We start from the raw sequence: 15,476 nt of genomic DNA on the forward strand, positions 1-15,476 counted from the left end.
TCGCCAACCACATGAAACTAGAAACCAGTAACAAGCAGAAAGCTGCAAAGTGCACAGGTACGTGCAGGTGTATTAAAGGCCACCGCCGAGTGGGAGAACGTCTTTTTTCAAATCATGCATCTGTTAAGGAGCTTGTATCTAAAATACGTAAAACGGTCTCAACTCCGTAAGAAACAGACAATTTTAATAAATGGCAAAGGATCTGAATAGACAGTTCTACAAATAGCGAATAAGCACAAGAAAGTCTGATGACCATCATTAGGCAAGGACACTGCAAGAAAATTACAGACCAATATCCCCGATGAGCAAAGATGCAAAAATCCTCAATAAAATATTAGCAAACCAAGTTCAGCAGTACATTAAAAGAATCATACATATGATCAAGTGGGATTTATTCCAAGGATGCAAGGATGGTTCAACATTCACAAATCAGTCAGTGATACACATTAACAAAATAAAGGATAAAAAGCACCTCAATAGGTGCATAAAAAGCATTTAATGACAGTCAATAGCCATTTATGATTAAAAACTCCCCAAAAGTGGGAACATACCTCAACATAATACAGGACATATATGACAGGCCCACAGTTAACATCATATTCAACAGTGAAAAAGTGAAAGCTTTTCCTTTAAGAACAGGAGCAAGACAGCGATGCCCACTCTTACCACTTTAATTCAACATAGTATTAAAAGTCCTAGCCAGAGCAGTTAGGTGGGAAAATAAATAAAACCATCGAATTGGAAAGGAAGAAGTAAAACTGTCACTGTTTGCAGATGACAGTATTATATACAAAAAACTAAAGACTATCAAAAAACTGTTACAACTAATAAATGAATTCAGTGGAAAGCTGCAGGATATAAAATCAAGACAGAAAATCTGTTGTGTTCTTATACACTAATAACAAACTATAAGAAAGAGAAACAAAGAAAACAATCCTATTCACAGTTGCATCAAAAAGAATGAAATACCTAGGAATAAATTTAACCAAGCAGGTGGAAGACCTATATACTGAAAACTGCAAGATGTTAACGACAGAAAAATGAAGAAGAAACAAATAAATGAAAAGATATTCTGTATTCATGGATTGGAAGAAACAATATTGTTAAAAATGCCCACAAAACCCAAAGCAATCTGCACATTCAGCGCAGTCCGTATCAAAACTCCAATGGCATTTTTCAGAGACTAAAACAATTCTAAAAAATTTGTCTGGAACCACAAGAAAACCTCAAAGAGCCAAAGGAATCTTGAGGAAGAACAGAGCTGGAGGCATCACACTCTCTGATCTTAAACTATGTTACAAAGCGGTAATAATCAAACCTGTATGATATTGGCATGAAAACAGACACACAGATGGATGGAACAGAATAAGGAGCCCAGATGTAAACTCAGGTGTATGTGGTCAATTAAATTACATCAGAGGAGGCAAGAACATACAACAGGGAAAGGACGGTTTCTTCAATTAATGGTGCTGGGAAAACCAGACAGTCACATGGAAAAGAATGAAACTCAACCACTACCTTACAACTATATACAAAAATTAACTCAAAATGGATTAAAGACTTGAACATAAGGCCTGAAACCATAAAATTTCTAGAAGAAAACATAGGCATTAAAGTCCTTGACATAGGTCTTGGCGATGGTTTTTTTTAATCTGACCAAAAGCAAAATCAATGAAAGCCAAGATAAGTGTGAGACTACATCGTACTAAAAAGTTTCTGCGTGGCAAAGGAAAGTTATTTAGTATACTAGCCACTTATCTGATGTAAGATTTGCAACTAGAGTAACAGTTGTAGCTGGGAAGCGTGGTGCCCAGTGATAATCCCGCTGCTGGGGGCTCTGAGCTGCCCAGGTTATCACTCTTCCTGAGGCATGATTAATTTGGCTTTTCCTTGAACTTAATGAGCTATCCAAGTATCTTTTATTTTAATAAATCCTTTTTTCCCCCCTTAAACTTATTAGGTTTGCTGTCTGTGGTTGTAACCTAAAGCTCATACGCAGGGACACAGAACCTGGAACAGCATCAACAAAAATTTCCCACAGTCTAGAATTTTCTAGCCTATGTCTTAATCTTTAAAACTCCTTCTCTGGGGCTTCTGCCATTTAGTCATCCTTTCATTTTTGTCGGCATCCAGCCTGGTGGCCACTGTCCCATATTCACTGAAGACTTTCCACCTGCCTGACTCACAGCCTTCCTTTCCATTCATGTCTGTTCCAGTGATTTATCAGCTGTGTCCCAGGCACTGTCTTGTCATCATCTGGGGTGACACAACCCAGGTTCAGGGTCCACAAGGCCATCCAACATCCTACCTCACAGTTTCTTGACCTCTAACTCTAGTGTATGTCACTGCATCACATCCTCGGTCACCCACACCTGTGGCCACCCCCAGGACACTGTCATCACTTGGCACTGCTCATCAGAAATTTTACGCTCAACTTTGATCACAACCTCTCTGCCTCCTTCTAGCTGTGCTACACCTCTAGTTCAACTACATCTTTCAAGGAACTTTCGAGGTCTTTCCTTTCCCTCAGTCTGTAAGCCTTGTCTTAGATCTCTTCCATTTTCCAGAACTATTCCTTCCAGCAGTCTCAATGGCTTTGTGTCTTCTGTTCATCTACTGCAGTTATCTGTAGCCCGGGTCTACCCCTCAGCCTTTCTGTGTTCCTGCAGAGACAGCAGAAAAGCCTACAACGTAGCCTCAGTATCTCCCAACTACACTCCGGCTTTCTCCAGTGAGTTTGTCTCTCATTTCTCATAGGAACACCATTCGTTCACTGATAACTTCTGCTGTGTCGAAACGCTGTACCGCCTTAGTTTCCATGTCACGCCTGTCTGCTGGGGCTCTTCTTGCCCCTCTGCCTGCTCCTCCTCACGCGTGCTTCGTCGTTTCTCGCTGCCCCTTCCAAGGCGGTACTGCTCTGGGTTTCGTCCTTCGCCCACCTGTCCCCTTCTTCTGTTATTCCTCTACCGTTTCAACAAGTCCTGTGGTTTTCCTTTCCAACTCAGTGCTGATGATTCCCAGGTCTGTTTCTAAGCCACATTTATCTCTAGAGTTTTCTACCCAGATATTAATTTGTCCCCAGACGGCTGTCTGTGCTGGTAGCTGGTCGGCACTGCAGACTCAGTGACATCTTTCTCTGACGTGTTTCTCCTTTCACGTTTGCTTGGCTGTTGATACGGCTGTCCCCTTTGGTACCAGGGCAGAAACTGGGAACTACACCTGATGCCTCATCCCCACAGCTCCCTCCATCTCCTTCATCTGCTGTCTCCATCCTAACTCAGGCTGCGATAATTTCTCACATTAACGACTTAAGCTGCCTTCAAACTGATCTTGGTGACTATGGTTTTATTCTCTTCAAACGCTTCCTTCTCATTGCTGCCGAGATCTGAAAGGCCCATCGGCTCCCTGCCAACGGCACTCAGCCGGCCCCTGCCCTCTCTGGCAGGGAACGCAAGCTCCCGAGCGGCACGTACTTGGGAAGGACGACCAGGTTCCCCGCCGGCTCGCCATCATTTTCTATGTAGGACACTGTGTTCTGCTGATAACACAGAGCTCCATTTCTTAGAACCGCCTCCCAAACTTGGCCATTGTTACTGTCTTAAACAATAAACCTAACCAGTTTATGAATCATAGCTGGCTGGTGAGCTTCAGTAGGAATTATGATAAGCACAGTTCTTTAAGTAAAAAGTATCCTACCTTTTCTTCTTTACAACATTTAATAAGAATTAGCTTTTGGAAAGAACTTAATTCTGGATGCCAAGAATTATTGCTTGTGGTCAGCCTTTCCTCTGTCACGAAATGATCATCCTCTGTTTTCGAATAGGCGTCCTGGTCCTGTGGGTTAATATAAGTCTCAAACGATCCTGGAAACATAATTTTAAAATATGGTTTAGTTAGACTTGTTTTGACTTTGCAATTAAATAAATATGGTAGGTAATTTAAAAAATCTCTGCATTTACTATCTGGGTTTTACATCACCACAAATGTAAATGTATTAATCTCCCCCTACCCAACCTAATTAAAAAGTAAAGAATTTAAAATGAGATCAGGAAACAAATTCAAACCACTTACAATATGCAAAGCTAAAACATGACAGAGAAGTTAAAAAATAAAAGGATGCACAGAGGTATAGCCATCAAATGTGAGCAAAAAGAAACCTTCAGTGATAGGAGTAACACCGGCTACATTAAGACTTCAAGGCAAAGACAATTAAATGGGACAAAGTAGGTCAGGTTATATTAATTAAAACACAAATGCCATAGTAAAAACATATTCAAGTAAACCTATGTGGGCCAGATAATAAGCATAAAATTGCATCAAACCATCACTGCTGGAGGCAGAAGAAAAGGCAGAAAACGCATAATAGTGGCAGGAAGTAACACAACCATCTGACGCATGAAGCAAATTAAAAATTCTGGCATCTATAGTTTTTACAGTGTTAAGTAATAATATGACTAAGTCTACGTACATACAACTTTAGGCCATAATAAACAGAACACAGTGCCCTCCCCACCCCCACCCCATGGAACATCTCGCATGAGGGGTAGGATCCTAGGTAGGTGGCCCTTACTGTGGTTCTAACCTGTAGTAAGAATGAGCAAGGACGTTCCTGCAGGTCCGGGGGCACCGTGTGCCCTAAGACGCTCAGCAAGCCAGCTCGGCCAGCACGTCCCCCAGTGAGGAAACAGGCTGCTGGGGCCGAACATCAGGCAGAATGGCTGGCTTCCAGATCAGGCTGGAAAACCACTCTGTCCCGCTGGGCTGCTGGGGCTCTCCTCGGGGGGCCAACCACAGAGCTGGTGACAGTTAGAACTTTAGTGACACTTGAGACCATGGCCCTGGCGCGGTACGTACCTCTGAAAGACTTCTAATTTCTACATGAAATGTAGACAGTGACCTGGTGAGACCGCAGGGCACAGCACACCACATGCTCTTTAGTGAAAGAGGATGCATTATTCTGAGAACCATTTATTCCAAAAGGACTTCTCAGGTTCTCATTATTGTGTCATCACAAGGGCTTTGGCTAATAAGACTGGATCATTTAAAATGATAACAACTCTCAGCTAACAGGACATGAAGCACTTAGAAACCATCAGAGATGAAAGATGGAGGCAAGTAGGGAGCCTCTGAAGGTAAGACTGGCATTGAAATTAATCATTAAACTTCACGTGCAAAGATGTTAAAGTTCACTTTTAGAACACAAGGCATCCTACCAGATGTGCAAGCCTTCACGATTCTGCAGGATTTTTCCAGAATAAACCTTGAAATTTAGCAGATGAAAAGCAGGAAACTTAAATTGCTGAAATTTTAGTCCCAGTTGGCAGGGTTAACATGGTGCCTTTTGTCCAAACATGATGACTTGTTCTTCCAGCCTTTCAGCCTCCCCTCCTCCCCTTCTCTCTGCCTCCCTGTTCATGAGGCTGCATGGGGCTCCTTCTGCTTTGGGTCTGTCCTGACTGCCATCACGCGGCTTCTCCTGTGAGTGACGCTCTTTTCTGCATTCTTCCTCTACCTCTAGCTGTCTTGTTTAACTGGCCCACAATATAGAAACATAATTTTTATTTGACTCATCTATGGAAGAGCATTTTATTTTCTTCTAGTCTTTATTTAGAAATCAAATGAGTGTATTAGGATCCCAAAAATTCTGGTCCATGCAGACTTGGAACCACCACACTTACTGGGTGTACTCAGTTAAATAGATTTTCATATGAGAAATAGAAGAGTCATTACTAAAAAACAGACATAGAACACGGAACTTCAGATCAGTACAGGGGAAATTTAAAAAGAATGTGGACAACTAACTGACCTGAAGGCAAGAAACAAGAAGTAAAAATGAAGCAAAGAAAAAGCCTGCCAAGAAAAAACTTCCCTACAAAATACAATGACAGAAGGGGTCTTCAGCCTTGCCACTGCTGCCACGTGGGGCCAAGTGGTCATCTGTTGTGAGGCTGCTCTGATCCACACGCCTGGTTTCTACCTGCTGGTTGCTTACAGCACCACCCCAGTCGTGGCCACCAAAAATGCCTTCAGACATTGCTGAATGTCCCCTGCGGGACAAAATCTTCCCCAGTTGAGAGCCACTGAAATAGATTAAAGACCATCCTTATAATAATTAGATTAAAACTTGCCTGGTGAAAAAGAGACTCACATTGCTCAGAACAACAGACCCCCACTAAAGATACACCAGAACATGATGGTGACACAAGAGTTGAAGACAGCGTAGAAACACACAGAGGGGAAGCTCATGACGAGAGTCCTGCTGTGATACTATTAACACTAGAAAATATATTTTAAGGCAAAAAAAGCACTGTTGAGGGTAAAGAGGAATATTAATAAAAAAGGAACAGTTTGCTAGGAGGAGGATAATCCTAAACCTGTTTATACTTAACAGCATCAGTTCCACAAGGTATAATGGGGAAAAGTCCAGAATTACAAAGAGAGATTACCAGTCATAATGGTATACCTTAATACACCTCTCTTAGAGACTGCTAGGTCTAAAAACAGTAAAATAACTGATAAAGCATAAAAAAACAGTAAAATAAACACTATAATGGATAGGTTTGGACTAAAGATCACATATGGAATCCTGCATCCAAGAAAAGACACACGTGGGAACATTGTCCATAAACTGAAATGTAAAGAAATTACAAAGAATCAATTTCATGCAAACCATGAGTATAATTTCTACAATATAATTAAATTATAAACAGTTAAAAGATAGTCCTCCCCAAATCCTAAATGCTTTTGAACTGAAAAGTGTACTTTTAGAATCGAAAGGGCTACATGTTAAAACCTGTGGGGGAAAAGTAACACACGGCAGGTTAGAATTCAGACGAGGCACGACTTCCGGGGAAGAGGCCCGTGAAGGAGTGTGAGGGGATCCTGTGATGCTGCCGCTGGTCTGGCCCTTCATTTGGGTGGTGGCTCGCAAGTATAGTCACTTTAATGACCAGGTTGTCAGTTTTGATCTGTGCACTTTTCCCTATGTCTGTTATCCTTCAGTAAAAAGTTGTTTTTTTTTTTTTAAAAACCCTATGGGAGGCAGCTAAAACAATACTTAGAGGTCAGTGTATCGCCTTAAAATGCGTATAGTAGTAAACATGAAATATTGAAAATTCATGGGCCAAGCACTCAACTCAAGACATTGGGAAAACAAGTAAATTTCACAACGTCTTAATAGTAAAGATATTTCCTTGTGAAAAATATCGGTATTGCAGGAGAGGTTAAAGGAGACCTTAAAGTTAGGATTCACAAGCTGATGTACAAATCCCCTGTGGCGGGCCCTTCTTGACATATTACCTATGCGTATGGAAATAGGAAGTAGCACTATATGGTCTGTAAGTCCCGTAAAAACTGGAAATAATTCTTCTAAGTCACAGCACGCGAACCACATGGCAGGAGGCAGCCAGGGGAAGTCAGGCTTGGGTGGGCGTTCCTATCAGAAGACAGAAAATGAACGCTGATTCACAAAGACAGCCACAAAATATGCTTTCACCTTGTCTAAGTGAAAAACCTCTAACAGCATGTTAACAATAACCCTTTACCCAGGCCAAGTACAAGATGTGGTGAAACAGAGGTCATGCTGAGTCAGCTCTGCCTGCAGGCCGCTGAGTGGAAGGGCAGTGATGACAGCTCTTCGTGCTGACGTGGGCAGAAAGCAGCTCATCTGGTGAAGGGTGAAAGCTAAATCTGTAAAGTCTACTTCTAGCATCTTCTCCAACACGCCGCACCCATCTCTCCCTGCCCCTCAAATATCCTTATATTAACGATTTTTTTCTCTAGAGAACTAGTTTGCGAATCCAGTACCCAGACGGTCTCACGTCTAGGAGGTAGGGAAAGCCCCCCGTGGCAAAACCAGCGGCAGCCTCGTTCCAGCTGGGCTGGGCGCGTGCGCGTCTGATCATCTCACACACGCTCAGAAACTTCTGGGAGAAGCACTGTGCCATCTGGCAATATTCCATGAGGCGCCTGCATGTGGGTAAACAGCTTTAAAAGGGGCAGAGGAGCAGCTGTGATTGTGGTCCAGAGTGTAAAGTGTGAACTTCTTTTGTTAAATTTACTGTGGAGTATTTTATTCTTTGTGATGCCGTTGTAAATGGACTTATGTTGTTAATTTCATTTTTATGTTGTTCATGGCAAGTGTGTAGAAATCCAAATTAGTCTTGTATTCTGTACCCTGCAACCTTGCTAAACTCGTTTACTAATTCTAGTAGTTTTTTTTTCAAGTGGGTTCCTTAGTGTTTTCTATACAAAACCATGTCGTCTGCACAGAGAGACAGTTCTACTTCTTCCTTTCCCACCTGGATGCCTTTTATTTCATTTTCTTGTCTAACTGACCTGGCAAGAATTTCCAGTGCAGTGTTGGGAAGAAGTGGAACAGCCTTGTCTTGCTTCTGACCTTCGGGGGAATGCGTCCAGGCTCCTGCCCTCAGGCGTGGTGTCAGACTGACGTGGTGTCAGTATGTGCTCTTTATCCGGCTGAGGAAGTTCTCCTCTGTTTCTGGCTTGTTTTGTGCTTTTATGGCAAAAGGGTATTGGGTTTGTCAGATACTTTTTCTTCATCCACTAAGGTGATCCTGTATTTTTTAAAGGCTTTATTTTATTGATTCTATTGATCTATTAATATAAAAAATGAGTAACTAAATATAGGAACTAGATAAGAGGTCCTAAACACATTTCTAAAAAAAAAAATCAGTCAAGATTCATTCAAATCTCCTCATGGTGGAGGAAAAGAAAGTTTAATTTGAAAAAACAAAGACAACTTTGGAGAAGTTTCTGAAGATGATTTCTGAGTAATCTTACATTTCAAGCTTGGTGATAGTTAAAACCCCATTTTAAATTTCTTTTCAAAATACTTTGCTCATGAGAAGTGGCAGGTGGCACTGGAATGGACGTGGAGCTTCGGAAAGTCGGACCTGGGTCTGCATCTCACTCTCATGCATTATTAGCTATTAGGTGATACTGGAAAGGTCTTTAACCCCTCGGAGCCTCTGGCTGAGAAAACCATAAACAAGGTTGTCAGCAAGAATACCGAGAAGCCCCGGCTGAGCGACTGACGGTCGCAGTAGAGCGAAGGGGCGAGAGGGCGGGCCGTACAGACCGACTGCGAGGGCCGAACCCCAGCTCCACACCCTGCTGAGAACGTGATCACGATGCGTGGCTTAATCTCTCTGTGCCTAGTCAACTTACCTGCAGACTAGAGATAAAATTAGGAACTCACTCAGCAGGAGTCCTGAAGTGAATGAGCTGATACGCGTAAAGCACACAGCAGGCCCTCTGTAGGTGTTAACTGTGATGGTGGAGGTAAGACAGCGTTAAGCCAGGGTTAGCAGAAAATGTCTGTGTGCAGGTGGGGGGGGTTCAGGGAAGAAGGACCACCTGGTGGAGAGGTCTTGACTAGCTTGTCCGGGAAGCACAGGGTGCTGAGAGTCAAATAAAAGCACAAAGTCCAATGTCCCAGTGATACACCGAGGCTCAAATTCTGGCAAACAGGTGCAGGTGTCAGGTCGGTCTGTAGGGGCCCAGGGCCGGGCTCGAGATCGACAGGACAGAGCCCAGACCTGCAGAGCTGGGCTGGACGGACCTGCAGGCAAGAGCTGGAGGACTGTGCCTCCGTTCTGTGGGCCACCAGGCTGGTGGTACGTGGATGAGTTAGACCAGTCTGGGGCCAGTCAGACAAATGGATAAACGTGAAGAGGGAAGCTGTAGCAGAACTCGTACCGCAGTATCACAGAGGGCAGCAATGAAGTTCTCGCCGTCGCCGGGCTTTGTAACGAAGGATGCGTCCGGGGAAGAGAGGGTTAGGATTTCACAGTCGGTATGGCCAGGTCTGGGGGCTACAGCTTTTACTGGCTTTGAACTCTTCCTGTTTTAAGATGGTCAACTTTTCAAAACATGTTCACATCTACTAGCTCACTGGTTACTCCCAACATCTGTTTCCTACAGGTGTGGGCATCGCTGCATAAGGAGGTTGTTACCAACATTACTCAGCTACTCAAGACAGAACTAAGTTGTCGCCTGGGTCCCCGACCCCCGGGGCCCTTCCCCAGTGGGCCACCAGCCGAATGTGTCACCTTCAGCCGCCCGAGTCACTGCGGAGCACTGGTAGGTGCACGTGGGCTCTGCCTAGCAACCCTCACGGCCTGAACGTGGAACAGGTACCTTTTCTAATCCTGCAGAACCTCGGAGGAAGAAATTCCACTCAGCATCCGTTAAGCGTCCTTGCTGACGCATGATCTCAACACAGAGCATGAAGCTGTAGACGAGTTTATGTTGTTCGAAAAGTCCTCTCGAGACGTTGACGTAGGCGGCGAGGAGAGTCTGCTCTAGCAGTACTTCCATGCGCTGCTGCAGGTTGTCTGTCCTCGCAGAGGCTTCAATGGTTGTGTTGAACAGCTGTGGAAGGGGACTCTGTCAGCATCTCTGACTTAACTCAGTTTCTCTGGAGGAAAAAAAACCCTGCTCCTCACCCCAGCTCCCCCAGACTCAGTGAGCACTTCCTGTTGGAAGGGAGCCCAGGGGCGTCTGGACAACACGCCTCTCCATTTCTCTCAGTTCTTCATTTCCACTCTCTCCTGCAACTCCTCTTGCTGCTGGACCCCTAACCACGTCAAGGGCACTGAACAAGACACCTTGAGGGAAAACCAGGCTCGGTCTAGTGTGTATAAAAAGTGTTTGAGTGTTTCAACAGGTTTTTTATGGTGGGATGGAAACCACCTCTTCAGTCTTGAAGCCCACAGGAAGTGTCCCGTGGGGCTTGAGCACCGCGGTGGGGGAGGTGGGGGTGACGTGGCGGGGGTGCGGAAGAGGCGGCTCAGACGTGCTGGATCAAAGACTGCTGGAGCCGTTTGCTACCCCTCCCCTTGAGAGGTGGAGTCTAAGTCCTGCCCTCCCAAAGCTGGGCTAGTCTTAGGGACCGGCTTGACCAAGAGACCCCAGCGCAAGTGCAAAGCCAGGCCATCTTGGCTTTGTAGAACACTGGCTTTTGGAGCTGCCCTCTTGGAACCCAAGTGCCATGTTGTGAGCGCCCAAGCCACATGGAGAGGCCGCTGGAGGCCACGGTCAACAGCACAAACACGTGAGTGACCGTTTTGGACATCCCGCCCCAGACAGTAGCAGCGCAGCAGCCGGGTTCACTAAAGAAGGTGGCACTGATGCCGGTGGCGGGGGGGCCTTCTAAACAGAGAGCATCATAAACATGGAAGCATCCAAGGAGTCCAGGGGATGTGAAAGGGTCCGTCTGGCTGTTGGCCAGTCTGGTAGGAGATGTGGCTTTAGAGACAGGACAGGGACAGCCTGGCTGTGGCTTTGGGCCATGAACTGTGTGTGATGGGCAACGTCTGTGAAAATCCATTTTAGACCCACGTGGGCAGGGCAGTGTTCTAAAACCACGAGGCCTGGGCTGGCCTGGCTTCAGATTGAGAGCCAGCACTGCCTGAGCACAGGGGCGCAGAGCAGGACATAGAGGTGTGTTGCAGGGGAAGGGGGTATGTTTACAATTTCCCACCGTTTTCTACTGGCAGTGGCGCATATGGAGCAGGTGTCTGCTGAGCTGTGTGAGGGCATCAGCACGGAGGACTAGAGGAGCCGGGGTGAGCTTGATTGCTCTGCACAGACCAGGGAGCAGGAGCTGGCAGACAGCAAACAGCCCGTGAGGCCATGTGGGGCCCGGGCTGGGAGAAACTGTAGGCGAACAGAGGGGTTTTGCTGTGCAGTGAGTGATTCAGACCGCCTCCCCCGGAAGTCTTCAGGTAAACTGACATTGCTGGCCAAAGGTTTGTGACACTGAATTTGCTTTGGGGAGATGTTAGAACGCTGCCAACAAGGAGGCTGAGGGGTGAACGTACCCTACTCAGGAGAGGTCAGGTGAAATTCAACCGTGAAAGTGAGGCCAAGCGGAGAGACCACAGTGAAACAGTCTCCCCGTTACACGGTGGGGGTGGGGACGGGACACGGGAGAGGAGACGGGCACGCGCTATCCCTCTAAACCAAAGCCGGGGCTGGGAGGACAGCCAGCTGCAGGAAGGGTTCTGGGGGGAAATACAGAAACCCATTTGCTTAAGGTCAGTGCTGTCTGAGACTGGGATGCGCTCAGAAATCTCTAACGATGGAAAAGAAGCTGGTTTGCTGGAGAGAGAGCGGAGTCAAATAGCACGGGGCTGGGGCTCAGAAAAAGAAAGGCAGGTAAGACAGAAGCCAAGCAAGCTGTGAGCCGAGGAGGCCAGGAGGAAAATGGAACTTGCAGGGACGCTTTCTCGCCCTCCTCTGTGCAGTGTTCTGGGCGCACCAGGCAGCCGTCTTAGAAGCCCTGCTTGAACCCCAGTCGGAACCCAAACTCCCGGGGGATTTTGCCCGACAGCTAGACCACGATTTGTCTGAGGCAGGACGTAGCTCGGCAGGGCTTAAGGGGGAGTCAGGGAGATACATTTCACCACCACCAAGACACTTGCCTGTTTGAAGTATTTTAACGAATACTGGTACATGGGATCAATTTCCGAGAGGCTCGCGATCACGAAGTACATCACAGAGCCCTGAGTGGCCACCGGGCGGTACTTCTCACGGGCAACGTTTATCATCTGTTCCGTGGACTCTGCCTCCTTCAGCCTGATTTTAATGGCACCGGAAGTGATCTGAGGAAACAGAAGAAAACAAGACCCCCGCAAGGCGCTGAAGGAGTGAAGGGACAGAGCGGAGGACCCCGTGCACCGATGTGCAAAGCTGCGTTCCCGGAAGATCCCTGTAGAGTCTGTTTATTCTTCCTTTCATTTCTAAAGCATGTCGTTTTCACAGAAAACAAATTTATGGTTACCAGAGGGGAAAGTGAGAGGGGAGGGAGAAATTGGGAGTTCGGGATTTGCAGATGCTAACTACTGTGTATAAAAGAAATGAACAGGGTCCTACTGTGTGGCACAGGGTCCTACTCTGTGATGGCCTATAATAAGGGGGCACAGGAAAAGGAATACATATATATTCAGATACATATATATGAATCACTGTCTGGACACCAGAAATTAACACAACATTGTAAATCAATTAAATAAATAAATGAAACCAGTTTTAAGGCTCTTGTCTCCAAAAACATAGTGGGATTTTTGGAACATACCCAGTTAGGTCTAGGAAAGTAATAAAGATACAATGAATTCGTGATTGTAATAAGGGTGCCCCCATGCAAAAGGCAAAATATCCTTTTTTCTTATGGGTGAGTTGTATTCCATTACATATATATGCTGCAACTTCTTTATCCATCCATCCATCCATCTATTGATGTGCACTGAGGATGCTTCCATATCTTGGCAATTACAAATAATGCTGCTGTTAATAGCGGGGTGTATGTATCTCTTTGAATTAATTCTTATTTTGTGGTGGGCTTTATTCCTTTGATAACTATGTAAATTTAAAAAGCTAAAGCTGTAAATGTTCTAAGAAACAATGAACAGTACATATAAATTTAAAAATATGTGCAGTATATTGTGTATATGTATTTATATGCAATATATTGTATATGTGCAGCTGAATTGTAACAACTCTACCTAATAAAACTGAAAAATTAAAAAAGGGGGGGGCAGATGACTGAGTCTCAGGACTCAGTGACCTTTGGACTGAGCTGCCCTCCTTTCCTCATGGAGTCAGGGATGGGCAAATGGAAAGAGGCAACTCAGGGGGCCCGGGAGGCAGCGGAGCAGTGCTTGTCTGAGCCTGGGAGCTGGGTTACCCCGAAGGAAACACCAACACGCACTTCCAGTCGCTCCCCGACTTCCTGGTGAGCAGTCCCCAGGTTCACGTAATGAAGAGTTATGACGAGAGAAGGGACCCCCATGAAACTGCCCCCAAGGAAGTGGGGGGTGGGGAGAGGCTGGAAGGACGTGGCACCACGTCCCGCTCTGGAATAACAAAGAAGAGAATGCCTCTCCCTCTTCCCAGCATCCCGGGTGTGGACACAGGGAACCCGGGGCTGGAAGCCGTCGTTTGTGGAAGGTGGTAAACGTAAGTAAGCTGGAGACGCTGACGAGATCTCTTGCTGTTCTGGTTTCCTGTACTTTGGATTTGTGGCTCTGGGGCGCCTCTGGCCAGTGGGCTTTCCAAGATTCCCTTTCTGTCTCCCTCAGCCTGTCTTTCTCCACTGCTGCCTGTCCCTGTTCCCCACCACCCCGCTCCTCTCTCTCAGGTGTGGGTACCCCTAGGCTGGGAGATGCTCTCCCTCTAGGAAGTCACAGGGTCCAGGCCACGGGCCCTGAAAAATCACTCCGGGACCAGAGGCCAGTATTTGCTCTACCGAGGGGAGGACTGCAGGGGACAACTGGGTTTCTGTCCAGAGCCACACTGCCCAGTGGAAATATAATGTGAGCCTCAGATACAATTCTAACTTTTCTAAGTTTATGAAAAGCAAAAAGAAACAAGTAACATTAAATTAACAACATATCTTACTTAACCCAGTATAACCTGATGTATCTTGATAGACACCAATATATAATCGATACAAAAGTTACTCAGATAGTTTTACATTTTGAGGGGACTAAATCTTGGAAATCTGGTGGGTATTTTACACTAACAGCACGTCTCCATTCAGACTCGCCACATTTCAGGGGCTCAGCAGCCACCGTGGCTAGTGGCTAAGCCAGACTGTCCACCCCGGCCCCCGGGAGAGGGGAGGGAGGGACAGTGCAGAGGCTGCGTCCAGGAAGGCAAGGCTCAGACTCTCCTGGTATTGACCTGTTAGGAACCTGAGGGGCCAAGAAGCGGTAGAGTTGGGTGAGAAACAATACTGGACTCAACTAAAGCTTTTATCTGAGCAGAAGAAAGGAAGCTGTCATGGGAGCAGTTGGATCCTGCAGATTCACTCCCAAACAGTTCTTTCCTGGGTGAGCACGCCAGAACCCAGGGCTAAAGAGAAAGCGAAGTGGCCCGTTTTCTTCTCTTTGCCAGAGCATGTGAGAAGAATGTACACGTCCGCTGAGTTTAGTAGCTACTTACAGACACTGTGCCCGGCGACTGGAGGCTTCAGCAGTGGGAGAGGAGTGAGTCCTGTGTTTAAATGAGGGCCCAGGGGGTTTAAGGGAGCACAGACCACAGGCAGGAAATGCAGTCCTGTCTGTACTTGCCAGAAAGGGTGTCTTCAAGGCAACACCTTGCAAATGGAAACAGTTTACAGCTAAAGACGGTGGTCAGAACACATGTGTCTACCTTTACCCACTGCTGGAACCACGGTAGAGTTATTGCAAAGTGATTTAAAAAACTGCCAATCCACAAAGATGGGAGGAATGGAAGAGGAAATCTGAGAGGTGGAAAGCAGACAGCAGAGTGGTCGTGACTTAGCAGACCCAGGAAAATGGGTTGCTAAGCTGGCAGAGGTGAAAGCCAAGAACTCACATGATTTATAAAATAGATTCCTGTTGTGCAGAACTTAAAAACCTACCAGAAAAGAAAAGGCATGTAATTGGAGGGCCCTGACGTAAGGCAGACAGTGACAAGTGCTGCAT

The 15,476-nt window shown here is 46.0% G+C and overlaps 1 protein-coding gene and 1 long non-coding RNA gene across 6 annotated transcripts in view; one reads left to right on the forward strand and one right to left on the reverse strand.

The window, feature by feature from the left end:
* LOC107033477 (uncharacterized) overlaps positions 1-10,647 on the forward strand; it is a 93,307-nt gene extending 82,660 nt beyond the window's left edge. For both annotated transcript variants that reach the window (XR_012065218.1, XR_012065219.1), the window contains one exon: positions 9,946-10,647. This is a non-coding gene — a long non-coding RNA (uncharacterized lncRNA). The remainder of the gene's footprint in view (positions 1-9,945) is intronic.
* DNAH6 (dynein axonemal heavy chain 6) overlaps positions 1-15,476 on the reverse strand; it is a 149,713-nt gene that overhangs the window by 28,939 nt on the left and 105,298 nt on the right. For all 4 annotated transcript variants that reach the window (XM_072951557.1, XM_072951556.1, XM_072951558.1 and 1 more), the window contains 4 exons: positions 12,450-12,629; positions 10,162-10,395; positions 7,300-7,435; positions 3,697-3,863 (listed from right to left, as the gene is read on the reverse strand). In XM_072951557.1, the coding sequence (XP_072807658.1) occupies positions 3,697-3,863; positions 7,300-7,435; positions 10,162-10,395; positions 12,450-12,629 (717 nt within the window). The remainder of the gene's footprint in view (positions 1-3,696; positions 3,864-7,299; positions 7,436-10,161; positions 10,396-12,449; positions 12,630-15,476) is intronic.

Source organism: Vicugna pacos, chromosome 28 (assembly GCF_048564905.1).
Source record: "Vicugna pacos chromosome 28, VicPac4, whole genome shotgun sequence".
NCBI lineage: Eukaryota > Metazoa > Chordata > Mammalia > Artiodactyla > Camelidae > Vicugna > Vicugna pacos.